This window comes from Prunus mume, linkage group LG1 (genome assembly GCF_029339155.1).
Source record: "Prunus mume cultivar Tortuosa linkage group LG1, ASM2933915v1, whole genome shotgun sequence".
Classification (NCBI taxonomy): Eukaryota; Viridiplantae; Streptophyta; class Magnoliopsida; order Rosales; family Rosaceae; genus Prunus; species Prunus mume.
This window is the reverse complement of record NC_142698.1, coordinates 25,615,069-25,628,681: the sequence shown is the minus strand read 5'-3', so window position 1 is coordinate 25,628,681 and position 13,613 is coordinate 25,615,069. Positions and strand designations below refer to the sequence as shown.

General features: G+C 39.0%; 2 protein-coding genes across 2 annotated transcripts; one reads left to right on the top strand and one right to left on the bottom strand.

Moving 5' to 3' along the window:
- The first annotated feature begins 231 nt into the window (after positions 1 to 231).
- On the top strand, positions 232 to 2,931 carry LOC148921434 (uncharacterized). The gene is made up of 3 exons (XM_089048822.1): positions 232 to 493; positions 629 to 1,064; positions 2,028 to 2,931. Exons 1-3 carry the CDS (start codon positions 232 to 234, stop codon positions 2,929 to 2,931), a joined length of 1,602 nt encoding a protein of 533 aa, XP_088904948.1.
- A 2,209-nt stretch (positions 2,932 to 5,140) lies between these two features.
- On the bottom strand, positions 5,141 to 13,561 carry LOC103324137 (uncharacterized). Its single transcript, XM_089055008.1, has 3 exons — positions 11,200 to 13,561; positions 5,872 to 6,225; positions 5,141 to 5,757 (listed from the first exon to the last, which is right to left on the bottom strand). Exons 1-3 carry the CDS (start codon positions 13,367 to 13,369, stop codon positions 5,408 to 5,410), a joined length of 2,874 nt encoding a protein of 957 aa, XP_088911134.1. The 5' UTR covers positions 13,370 to 13,561; the 3' UTR covers positions 5,141 to 5,407.
- Between the last annotated feature and the right edge of the window lie 52 nt (positions 13,562 to 13,613).

Below are 13,613 nucleotides of genomic sequence, written 5' to 3'. Positions count from 1 at the left end.
AAGACTACTTCTGCTGGTCAAACTAGTGAAACTCCAAATGCAGTAGGAGCAGATGCAATGGGACAACCTGCTGAGGTGGAAAACGAGAACTATACGGAAGCAAATGAAGGTTTGAGAGGGCCATGGATGAATGTGCCCCCCTGAAGGAAACATAAAGCTATAGCTACAGAAGGAAAAGGCAGGATCTCTGGAGGCAAAGGTCAGGGGTCCAGATTTGAAGCCTTAAGAGAAATGGATGACAATACGGAGAGTGATGGTGTGGGAGATGCTAGGAGTGCCAACCAGAAACAGCCAATTCATAAGGATACCTCAAAATGGACAGCATATACTGGGAAGAAAGCATGGACAAAATCCAAGGCCGCTATGCTTGGCGCTAGAACAGTATTGAATGACATTTCAAACAAGCCAGTACAGAAGCAGAGTTACATGAGCTTGGGCTCAAAACATGGGGATATCCTGAGTAGCTCAACTTCTAGGGCTTGGAACTCTACTGGTAAGTTGGTGATTGGAGGGAGGACAGTTATAAATAAGGTGTCAATTAATGATCAATTAACCAACTGGGCCAGTGGGCAAAACGTGTATAACTAAAAAGGGATGTATATCTTTGGGCATCAACCCCCCAATATAGATGGCAGCAGTGTAGAGCTTGGGAAGGAAACTGACACTTACATGGATGCCAACACTTCGATCTCTGATCCTCATGAGGATACCTCCCTCGCCTTTGCAGACTGTCATGTGGCTGAAGGGCTGAATGGTACACTGATAACACTGGTTCCCAAAGTTGTTAGCTCACAAACAATGGCCCAATTTCGTCCCATAAGCTTATGCTGCACCCTCTACAAGGTACTATCCAAAATCATTGTTGCTCGATTAAGGCCCCTGATGTCTACCTTGATAAGCCCTAACCAGGTGAGCTTTGTCCCTGGGAGACAAATAACTGACAACATTCTAGTGGCTCAAGAACTCATGCACAAATTCAAAAACTCTAAGGGGAGAAAGGGCTTCATAGCCTGGAAGGTTGACTTATCCAAGGCCTATGACAGGCTGAACTGGAACTTTATCAGGTTTGTTCTTAATGAAATTGGGCTACCATCTATGCTTAGCCAATTGATTATGTCTTGTGTTTCCACTGTAAGGCATCAGGTGTGTGTCAATGGGGAACTCACTGACAGTTTCACCCCCACCAGCAGCATTAGACAAAGGGATCCACTTTCTCCGCTTGTGCATTGAGAAACTTCCCACATCATTTTTGACTCTGTACGAAGGAAGAAGTGGAAGCCTGTGAAGAGCTCTCAATCCGGACCTCTTGTCTCCCACCTCGTCTTTGCTTATGACTTGATCTTATTTACTGAAGCAAGCACCCAACAAGCTCGAGTGATGAAAGATTGCCTAGAGAAATTCTATAGAGCTTCTAGCCAAACTGTTAACTTGAAAAGTCTGCAATCAACTGCTCACCCAACACCGGTAATGTTTTGGCTACAGAAATAAGTTGTATATGTGGGTCCCCCCTTTACTGAAAACCTTGGTCAATGCTTAGGGATGCCTCTGCTCCACTCAAGAGTCTCCCGCAACACTCATAGAAAACTGGTGGATAAGGTCCATCAAAGATTGGCCTCTTGGAAGAGCAATCTGATTGTCCATGTCTACCTGTAAAGAACTGGACCGTGTAAACATAAATTTCTTTTGGGGAGGAAGTGCAAATAAACAGAAAGTGCACCTTTGCCAATGGGATTTGATATGTAGGCCCAAATCCAAAGGTGACTTAGGTTTCAAAAAAACCTCCGACATGAACCAGGCGTTGCTTGCGAAAATTAGATGGCTCATTCATTATAAGGATCTTTCGACCAAAAAAAATATTCATTATAAGGATCACAAAAAATTTCGAAACCAAATATTTAAAGGGGAAGACCATGTTTGACCCCTCCCTGAAAGAAAAACAAGGCTGCTCTACCCTACATGGTGCTGACCTTCTTGTAAAGGAATACAATGGCGAATTGGTAATGGGGATGCTGTTTGTTTCTGGAAAGACCACTGGATTCTGCTAAGCCTTCGTTGAATCATACAAACACCTTGACCCCAGAGCGATTAAACTGCAATATCAACAACTTTGTCATTGATGGTTGGTGGGATATTGGAAAGCTGCGTTCTGTGCTTAGCAAGGACCTAGTGCAACAGATCATCAGCTCCCCTGATGGTTTTAATAGCGATCTGCAGGATTCCCAGATCTGGAAGCATGTTGCCAATGGAATCTTGACTGTCAAAACTGCCTATGAGCTGCTATTTGCTAATAATTACTGGGTTGATTTCTGGAAACTGATTTGGAAACTGTTGGCTTACCACGATAAAATCTCCTCCAATGAATTAAGGGCAAAAAGAAATCTAATTGCTGACCCTTCCTGTGGTATCTGTGGTTGGACTTCAGAATCTGTTCTCCATATTCTTAGAGATTGCCCCAAAGCTGAGAGTATCTGGAATAATGTGCTAACCCATTCGCTAAGCACACATTTTTTCCACGCTGATCTCAATGCCTGGATCTATAGTAATCTGCTATCTAAAACTAGTTGGAGTGCTGGGATGCCATGGAGCATTGGGTTTGTCTTTACTTGCTGGTATATATGGAAATGGAGGAATCAATATGTGTTTAATGAGGAGGAACCCCTTCCTTTTCGCCCGTTGATTGTTATTTTAAATGCTGCAAGAGAATGGTTCTCTAATGCTTATGCTCCCCAGTCCAAAACTCTCAAGACTCGGGTTGCTCTAGCTTGGGAGCCCCCTGCTGTTGGTGGCTTCAAACTGAATGTGGATGGGTCTCGAAAAAGTTCTAATGGAGCTATTGGTGCTGGAGGTGTGATTCGAAACTCTTTAGGGGATTGGGTCGCAGGTTTTACAGTTAATCTAGGCAAAGGCCAGATCTTAGATGTTGAGATATGAGGGCTGTTTTTTGGCCTTAAATTGGCAGCAGAAAGAGGTATCTCTAAGAGCACCTCCACCGCAGGCACAGAGTCGGGCAAAAGGCCCCCCCAGATAGCCCAAAACAGCTCCAGCGCTGCACTTCCAGCCCGGGCAGGCCCTGGGTCCCACCAGCCCGGGCAAGCCCAAGGGCAAGTTTCCACTGGGCTTCAGCCCGAGTTCGATGACGTCAGAGTGACATCATCGCACGGTACTGTGCCACGTGTCGCAACACTGACTCTTCGATCCTTTTTTTTTCCAACAATCCGACAGTCCTCGTTTTTGGCTAAAAAAATTGCAAAAAATCGAAAAAAATCTGAATTTTTTTAAAAAAAATACCAAAAAATTCTGTATTTTTTCCCTATAAATACATAACCATTTTATTTTTTCCCTCACATTTTTCTACTACTTTCCATTTGTATAAAAAAAAACAAATGGCATAAAAAATTGCAAAAAAATTCAAATTTTTTTTTAAAAAATACCAAAAAATTCTGGATGTTTTCCCTATAAATACCTAACAATTTTATTCACTTTCCACACCAAATCTTCATCCAAAATATAAATAGTGATACGTGACAACCGAAAATATAATCTAAAAAGCTTATCAAAATTAATGGTTTAAAGTATAAAAAAATAGGAAATAAAGTACAATGAATAGTAATTGCCTTAGACTTACCTCACAATGCAAATCTGGTGACACTATTACGTGAATAGTGGCAGCCTTGCGCCTCTGACTTACTTTATGGGTGGAGACGCTCTAACCTTGTGGTAGAGATGGATTCTCTGCAGTCAGGGTCGGCCATGGGCCTCTGAATTAGAAGGGCCTCAAAAATTTTATATATTACCAAGAGCCCAAACTTAAAAATAAAAACTTGACCCAAAAAAAAAATTTAAAATTAAAGAAAAATTAAAAAAAAAAAAACACCGTTTCCATTTCCAGCCAGAAGAACTCTTCTTCCCATAAAACAATTGCAGGCTTCCTCTTCTTCCAATAAACAATTGCACGCTTCCTCTCTTCCCATAAAAATTAAAAAGAAAATAAAAAAATTTAACACTTCCTAAGCTACCTTTCCGCTTTCCGCCCTATTCTTCTCACTTTTTTTTGTCAGTATCAGACCCTTCTCTCTTCTCCCTTCTCCCACTCCCAAGTTTTCTTCACTATCAAACCCAACAAAATGCTCTCTTCAAAGAAGCATATACAAGAGACCCACTTCCTCTCCCCCTCATTACCCCAAAACCACATCTCCCTCATCCCCTCTGCATATTCACCCCACCTTCCCACTTCTCTTTCCCCATTGATGAAATTGAACAATTCTTTTTTAATTTCTCAAATCTCACCACCAAAGTACTTTGTTATTTTTTCATTTTGTTTTGTTAAAAATAAATAAATAAAAAGTGTTCAGCCCTTCATTATTTTGTTTTGAGACGACTTCATTTCCTTCGAATACTGTTCTTGCATTGCATCCACTGTTTGTCGTACTTGTATTGTATGGTTGTTAAAATGACAATTACAAAATTGACCACTTGAAGCTGAGTGGAAACAGCCCCAGCAACAATACATTTCCACCAACGTGTGGTGGAAGAAATACGTTGATAAAAGCCAGTGGTTAATTTCTTCTGGCACTAATCATGCGTTGGTTTGCTTGAATATGACATAAGGTATATATTTCATTTTTGTAGTGAATTTTGGACCGGGCTGTTCGGCCGTGTATTTTTTAAATTTTTAATAAAATATTTAATCCGAGTGCTAAATGTTTAAACCCATAACCAATCTTTTTCTAAGTCCAACTCTAAATCACCTCTCTTTTTTAGGTCAAATCACCTTCTTTTGTATAAAATTGGGCCATTTGTGAAATTTTAAGCCCTAAAAATAAAATTTTAGTTGAGTTTTGTAAAAATAAAATTAAAAAAAAAACACAAAAACAAAAGCTCATAAAAAAAATTTATAACCCGTAAAAAAAACTTTAAGCCCAACTCCAAAATCGAAAACCGAACTAACTTATGGACAAAGTAGACCACACTGGATTGTATAAATATTTAATCCCTAGTAATGTCTTTTCCAAAGATAATTTGACTAGATTCCCAAACGGCAACGACTGTTGTTGCCAGCATTAAGTTGCAATTTGCAATAAAACTACACACTAATTGATCTAAGAAGTAACAATTAGTTTTCATAAAATAGGCAATGGGATGAAGTGCACATTCAGATTTATTTAAGATAAGAGATTTAGACAATATTGTAGTTGTTTGATCACATTTCTAAGGGCTTCAAGCCCAAACACACAAATACAACGACGTAGTAGTAGTGGAAGAAGTTCGACCCAAAAAATAAAAATAAAAATAAAAAGTAGTAGAACACTCATCTACTGTAGCAGCAACAAGAGTATTTCTGAGGCAGCGCATAAAAACATCTCTAAGAAGAACCCCATATCACACAAACCCATAGCAGAAAAAGTTCCTATCGAAGAAGAACGTCTCTAATGGAATGCAGTTCAGATGCAGCATCACTGATATTCTTTAGACGCTCTGTTGGAGATTCAGCAGAGCATTCAATTCCAATTCTAAATATTGAATTCAAGCACACCACAATTTTTTCAACTCTTCTCTCGTTGTTGCCTCCTTCAAAAAGTGTTGAATCTGCAATGTCCGTAACTCGCTCAGGTAAAGCCATTTTAACAAAAGTATGAAGGTTTAGGTCCCCATTAAACATGTCGTCGGTGGGTCGCTTTCCTGCGAAAATTTCTAACAAGAGAATGCCAAAGCTGTAGACATCTCCATTTGTTGACACCTCGCTTCCCATACCATACTCTACCATTCAAACATCATAAAATATTGTCAGCACATTTGTGAATAGAATAGCTGAATTATGTAAGATAACAGGTAAAAAAAGGACAGTAAAGCATATATGATAGAAAATTTTACCTGGAGCAGCATAACCAACCGTTCCTTTTATTCCAATGGAACTTGTGTGATTGTTGGAAACATTAATACCAGCTTCTTGGGAGAGAAATCTTGCGAGTCCAAAGTCAGAAACATGTCCAGTCATCTCGTTGTCCAAAAGAACATTGCTTGGCTTGAGATCACAATGAACTATCGGTGTTTCACAATGATTATGAAGATAATCCAATGCACAAGCAACATCAATGGCAATCTCTAGCCTTTGCTCTAGATTGAGTGCCTCTCTTACCTCTGCAATTTCAGTAGGATGATGCAGCCACTCCTCTAAGCTTCCTCTGTCCATGTATTCGTAAACCAGAGCCTTGAAGTCATTACCATGTGTTAAACATTAATGCACATTTGAGAGAGATTTCTACAAGACAGCAGAATTTTCTAGAATAATATAGAATGAAAAGTCGGTGGTTGTATTCCCTAAACACTAGTTAATGAAGCTAGTAGAAAGCTCTAGTAGAAAACTACAATATATGGCTGAAATTACTTAGACAAAGTTACGGTTACTGCCAACTTTAGTCGGTTCAGCAACTCTATATATAGCTATAACAGCCCACTAATGTTTTTAAGTTAAGAAAGCTGAAAAACCACCAGCTGTCTAAACTCACATCAGTCACCTCTTGTATCCAATCAACTCTAAAGCCTTGTACCCTTCTTATTTCAATCAATAAAATAAGTTTATCTTGTTACTCTTTTAAGAAAGTTTTCTATTCATTATCAAGCTATTGTCCTAAACAATATCAACCATTTTCCTAAGCCTCTCTTCTCCCTAAAACTAACAGTGGTATCAGAGCTTGTTCCGATCAACCTTGGGCGTTGGTTCACTACTCCTCCATCATGTCTACCACTAGCCAAAACTCTGACCCTCTTCCTATTTTCATGGGAGAAAACTACGACTTCTGGAGTATTAAAATGAAGACCTATTTTATGTCTCAAGATTTATGGGACATAGTTGATAGTTGGCTTCAATAATCCAGAAAACCCAACTGTAGAACAGTTGAGGCAACTGAAGAAAGATCAACAAAAAGATGCGAAGGCCTTATATGCCCTGCAACAAGCCTTGCATGATACGATTTTTCCAAGAATCATGGGAGCCACAACTGCAAGGGAAGCATGGAATACCTTAAAGGAAGAATTTCAAGGCAATGCCAAGGTACGTGCAGTTAAACTACAAACTTTGAGAAGAGAGTTTGAAAATATTAAAATGAAGGATTCTGAGACCACACAAGACTATTATGCTAAAATAAAAATAATAATTAATCAATTGAGAGCCTATGGAGAAAATATTAATGACTCAAGAATTGTAGAAAAAATACTTATTAGTCTTCCTGATAAGTATGATCCTCTTGTTACTGCCATTGAACAGACAAAAGATTTAACTAGTCTGTCAGTGACAGAACTAATTGGCTCTCTTGAAGCTTATGAGAAAAGACTGAGTAGGCGAAATGAAAATTCAGTTGAAAGCGCCTTTCAGTCAAAAATAAATTTAAGGTCTCAGAAAACTAAAGAAGGGGAAAGGAAAATTGGAGAAAGTTCTAGAAAAGAAAATTATAAATCCAATAAGAATTGGGGAAATAAAAAAGAAATAAAGGGAAGAAAAAACTATCCTCCCTGCGGGGTGTGTAAAAATACAAACCACCTAGAAAAAGATTGTTGGTTCCGTGGCAAGCCCAAATGTCGAAATTGTAAAAAATTTGGGCACATAGAAAAAGACTGTCGATCCAAGAACTATCAAGCCAATTACTCAGAAAAAAGTGAAAAGAATGAGCATGTGTTCTATGCTCATCAAGCCACATCAGAAGGAACCAACAAAAAATGGTATATTGACAGCGGCTGTAGTAATCACATGACTGGAGATGAAAGTATCTTTTCCAACATAGATAAGTCCGTAAAATCACAAGTAAAACTAGGAAATGGAACACTGGTGGAGACAAAAGGAAAAGGTACAATCTCCATCCAAACTAATAAAGGAACTAAATATATAAAAGATGTTCTACTGGTACCTAGCCTGGAGCATAATCTATTAAGTGTTGGACAAATGATTGAAAATGGATACTCTCTGCACTTTTCTAGAGACTCCTGCACAATATTCGATAAAAGAAATAAAAATCATATAATAACAAAAGTAAAGATGGAAAATAGAAATTTTCCTATCCAATGGCAACTTGTAAAAGCCACAGCCATGAAAGCAGAAGTAGAAGATTCATGGTTATGGCATAAAAGATTTGGCCACTTTAATTTTTATGCACTAAAAACTCTTTATCAAAAGAATATGATAAGAGACCTTCCAAACATAAAAGAGATCCATGATGTCTGTGAAGGTTGCCAACTTGGCAAACAACATTGACAAGCATTTCCATCTGGAAAGGCTTGGAGAGCTAAGGCCTTGTTGGAGCTTGTTCACACAGACGTTTGTGGACCCATGAGGACTCCATCTCTTGATAATAACAGGTATTTTATCCTGTTCATAGATGACTATACTAGAATGACGTGGGTTTATTTTCTGCGAGAAAGATCAGAAGTGTTTAATATCTTCAAAAAATTCAAAACCCATGTTGAAAAACAAAGTGGCCACTATATTAAAGCTCTAAGAAGTGATAGAGGAAAAGAATATGCCTCTAAAGAATTCAACATATTTTGTGAAGATGAAGGGGTAGAGCATCAACTAACAGTTGGCTATGCTCCTAAACAAAATGGAGTCTCAGAAAGAAAAAATAGAACTATCATGGAGATGGCAAGATCCATAATATTTGAAAAAGGCTTGCCAAACACATTTTGGGCAGAAGCTGTGTATACAGCAGTATACTTGCTAAATAGGTGCCCAACAAAAGCCTTACAAAATAAGACTCCTATTGAGGCTTGGAGTAATATAAAGCCATCAGCAAAGCATCTCAAAGTATTTGGATGCATTTGCTATGTGCACATCCCTAAAGAGAAAAGACACAAGCTAGAAGAAAAATCTGAACTTGGTATATTTCTGGGATACAGTTCTCAATCTAAAGGCTATCGAATCTACAATCCCAAAACTAAGAAGTTCATGATAAGCCGAGATGTTGAGTTTGATGAATCGGCTTCATGGAACTGGGAGGAAGAAAAAGTTGAAAAGAAAAGTGTAACTATAACACAACCGTGCAGAGAGGAAAATGAAGAAACTCCAGGTACGATTCCTCAACCTACAACTCCTCCAGCTATACAACATGAAGGCTCTCCAGAACCAGAACCAAGAACTAGATCACTCCAAGATATATATGAAACTTGCAACTTCATAACTATAGAACCAGAAAGTTTTGAAGTTGCAGTAAAAGAAGAAATTTGGAGGAAAGCTATGGAAGAAGAAATTAAAACAATTGAGAAAAACAAAACATGGGAACTCATTGATTGCCCAAAAGACAAAGAAATCATTGGGGTTAAATGGGTCTATAAGACCAAATTTAATCCTGATGGATCAATACAAAATCATAAGGCAAGGCTAGTAGCTAAAGGCTATTCGCAGCAGCCGGGCATAGACTTCAACGAGACTTTTGCACCAGTTGCTAGACTTGATACTATAAGAGCACTGGTAGCATTAGCCGCTCAAAAGAAATGGAAAATTTATCAGCTAGACGTAAAGTCTGCATTTCTAAATGGAGAGCTCGAAGAAGAAATATATGTGGAGCAACCACAAGGATTTATTGAGCAAGGAGGAGAAAATAAGGCACTCAAGCTAAAGAAAGCCCTATACGGACTTAAGCAAGCACCACGAGCATGGAACAGCCGCATCGACAAGTACTTCATCAACGCAGGCTTCAGGAGGAGCAAATGCGAGCCTACTCTCTACACTAAAACTCAAGGTAAGTCTGATATCTTGATTGTCTCTCTATATGTGGACGACCTCATCTGCACTGGAAACAATGAAAATATAATTCAAGAGTTCAAAAAAGATATGATGAAAACATTTGAGATGAGTGACCTTGGGTTGATGCACTATTTTTTGGGCATTGAAATAAACCAAGAAGAAGATGGAATCTTCATATGCCAGAAAAAGTACACTGAGAATCTTTTGAAAAAGTTCAAAATGTACAGGTGCAAGACTGTAGCTACTCCACTTATTACCAATGAGAAATTAAGAAAAGAAGATGGATCAAGTAAAGCTAATGAATCAGTTTATAGAAGTCTTATTGGGAGCTTACTATACTTAACAACAACAAGACCTGACATCATGTACTCGACAAGCTTATTGTCAAGATTTATGCAAAATCCAAGTCAAATACACTATGGAGCAGCAAAGAGAATATTAAGATACTTGCAAGGCACAATTGACTATGGCATATGGTATAAGCCCACTACAAATCCAAGACTATTTGGCTACACAGACAGTGATTGGGCTGGATCAGTAGATGACATGAAAAGCACATCAGGCTATGCATTTACAATTGGATCAGGAATATTTTCATGGTCATCAAAGAAACAAGAGACTGTGGCTCTATCATCAGCAGAAGCCGAGTATGTAGCAGCAGCAAGTTCAGCATGTCAAGCTATTTGGCTCAAAAGAATATTTGAAGACATGGGAGAGTGCCAAACAGAAACTACTGAAATATTTTGCGACAACAAGTCTGCTATAGCAATGGCGAAGAATCCTGTATTCCACAGCAGGACAAAGCATATCGCCATCAAGCATCACTTCTTACGAGAAGTCTCAGCAAACAAAGAGGTTGAACTCAAGTATTGCAAGACAGAAGAGCAAATTGCAGACATTTTTACTAAGGCACTCCCTAGACCAAGATTCGAAATGCTACGTAACATGCTCGGAATTACACAAATGTGCATTAAGGAGGAGTGTTAAACATTAATGCACATTTGAGAGAGATTTCTACAAGACAGCAGAATTTTCTAGAATAATATAGAATGAAAAGTCGGTGGTTGTATTCCCTAAACACTAGTTAATGAAGCTAGTAGAAAGCTCTAGTAGAAAACTACAATATATGGCTGAAATTACTTAGACAAAGTCGGTTACTGTGCAAACCGACTTAACTAAGCAAAAAGCCAACTTAGATAGTCGGTTCAGCAACTCTATATATAGCTATAACAGCCCACTAATGTTTTTAAGTTAAGAAAGCTGAAAAACCACCAGCTGTCTAAACTCACATCAGTCACCTCTTGTATCCAATCAACTCTAAAGCCTTGTACCCTTCTTATTTCAATCAATAAAATAAGTTTATCTTGTTACTCTTTTAAGAAAGTTTTCTATTCATTATCAAGCTATTGTCCTAAACAATATCAACCATTTTCCTAAGCCTCTCTTCTCCCTAAAACTAACACCATGAAAGTCAACACTAGAACACGCAGTTATAATCTCGACAAGATTTCGATGCTTGATGTTTCTTAAAGCCTCACATTCGGCCATGAAACTCTTTGATGCTCCATGGCGTAACAAGTTGAACACCTTCACAGCAACAAGTTGATGTTTATCATTATCATCAAGAATTCCTTTGTACACAGACCCAAAACTGCCTGCACCAATCAAATTAGCCGAAGAGAACTCGTCAGTAGCTCTTAGGAGAGTAGCATATGACACTTGCAAAAAATTGTTCGCCAATGTGCTCAACGGAATTTCTTTCCTTTTCTTTCTCGACGAACAAAGAAAGAAATAGTAAATCACCATAGCAATCCCGAGAAGAGCAAGTCCAGAAAGTACTAAAGGGATTATTAATTTCAATCTACGAGATGATCCTCCTTTTTGGGACTTGCACTTGGGCAGTTGCAGATCAGCAATACCTCCACAGAGCTTGGTGTTGCCAGTAATTGAAATCGCACTTGCATTTTTAAAAGCACCTCCTCCAGTTGTCACCGCTCCCCAAAATTCATTGAATGAGAGGTCTAGTTTCTTCAACAAGACAAAGCCCTCTAAGAATTTTGGAATTTCACCAGATAAATTGTTGCGAGAAAGGTCTAATTCTTCTAAGGCTTTCATCCCGATCATAGATGAGGGAATAGACCCCTTGAAGAAGTTGTCTTGCAAGTGTAAGACTTCTAAACTCTCACATGAACCAAGGCTACTAGGAAGTTCTCCGGATAACATGTTATTAGAAACGTCCAGTACACCCAGACTCTTCAACTTTCCAACCTCCATCGGAAGAGAACCCGTAAAGTTGTTCGTCGACAAGTTCAAAAGCTGTGATAAGGACGGGAGGCCGATAACTTGTTGAGGTATTGCGCCACTAAGTTTATTATTAGATAAATCCAATAATATCAACCGCTGGCAATTCTCCAAGCTTGAAGGGATAACGCCTTCAAGATTATTTCCTTGTAAGGAGAGTTCGTATAACTTGGTTAAATTTCCTAAAGAGGACGGAATGCTTCCTGATAATGTATTAAAAGAAATATATAATTCCACAAGGCTTGAAAGCTTCTGAATTTCAGTGGGAATGTTACCCGTCAAGCTATTTTCCCTCATATTTAACGACTCCAAGTTGACCAAATTCCCTAATTCTGTTGGGATGCTTCCATGTATTTGGTTTCTGGGAAACCAAAACCGTTGAAGATTGGTTGAAAGATTGGATATTGATACGGGCAACGTACCACCAAAGTTGATTACACCCGCCACCAACTCTCTTAACTCTGTGGCATTGGTCAAGTCCGAAACGAAACTCAAGTCACCATCTGTACCGCTTCCGAGAAGATTCTGTTGAATGATGAATAACTCTAGGTCTTGAAGCTTTCGGAAATCCGGCAACGGTCCCGTTAGCTTGTTTCGGTGAACTTGAATTATACTTAGATTCGTGGCATTCGATAGTGAGAGTGGCAAGGATCCAAAAAATTGGTTTGCACCGATGCTAAGGATTTGGACATTAGGAAGGGTGTTTCCCAAGTCTGATGGAAGACTCCCTCGAATTTGGTTGACTTCCACGGCAAAGACTTCAAGAGCAGAGAGGTTATAGATGGAGGGAGGAATGGTACCAGTTAACTTGTTTGAACCAAATGCCAAAAATGTTAATTTTTTTAATTGGCCTAGAGAAGTAGGGAGGCTTCCCACCAAGTTATTTCGTACTGCAGCAAGTCTCTCGAGAGACGAAAGGTTTCCCAAGGAAGGAGGGATCTCTCCTGTTAAATTATTGACTTCTAAAACAATGCTTCGAAGCTTCGACAAAGAGCCAAATTCAGATGGAATTTTACCCACCAACTCGTTGAAACCGATGTCCATGAAGATGAGGTTGGAGCAATATGATATGTTGTATGGAATAGGGCCACTAAATGAGTTACGGCGTAGAGACAGTACCTGCAATCTACGCAAATTCCCAATTTCTGGAGGGATTTTATTGCTGAAGCTGTTGTTTCGGAGCTCTAGTGCCCTTAGGAAACTTAGGTTTCCTATGTGTGGGGATAGGGACCCTGCCAGCTTTTGAGATCGGAGGTCTAGCCTTGTGACCCTTTGGCAATGGCGTACGTTGACTGCAGGAGACACCGTGCCACGAGCAAAAGTGAATGGATTCATTCCAGGAGCTCGTTACATTATGAGGATCTTGCTTTATTTGAGCTTTGATGGCTAGCAGTGCAAGCCTATCGGTCTCGTTGCCTCCCATTCTCAAATGCATGGAGCAAACGAACAATGCTCCATTCACAAGTGAGTATATTAATAAAATCAGTTTCATAACCAAAACCCCCATTCTGAATTTTGAGTTTGATTATGAAGGCATGGCAAACTGGTTTATAAATAAGATTGAGTAATGCGCTTAACC

What these genes read in the sequence shown, in the direction of transcription:
- LOC103324137 (XM_089055008.1), bottom strand. Translation starts at nt 13,369, where the DNA reads ATGAATCCATTCACTTTTGCTCGTGGCACGGTGTCTCCTGCAGTCAAC. An exon ending in GTGTTCTAGTGTTGACTTTC is followed by an intron (nt 6,226 to 11,199) that starts ATGGTGTTAGTT and finishes AATGTTTAACAC; the next exon opens with ATGGTAATGACTTCAAGGCT. An exon ending in GGTTGGTTATGCTGCTCCAG is followed by an intron (nt 5,758 to 5,871) that starts GTAAAATTTTCT and finishes TTTGAATGGTAG; the next exon opens with AGTATGGTATGGGAAGCGAG.
- LOC148921434 (XM_089048822.1), top strand. Translation starts at nt 232, where the DNA reads ATGGATGACAATACGGAGAGTGATGGTGTGGGAGATGCTAGGAGTGCC. An exon ending in TAGGGCTTGGAACTCTACTG is followed by an intron (nt 494 to 628) that starts GTAAGTTGGTGA and finishes CCCCCAATATAG; the next exon opens with ATGGCAGCAGTGTAGAGCTT. An exon ending in CTGAACTGGAACTTTATCAG is followed by an intron (nt 1,065 to 2,027) that starts GTTTGTTCTTAA and finishes GTTTCTGGAAAG; the next exon opens with ACCACTGGATTCTGCTAAGC.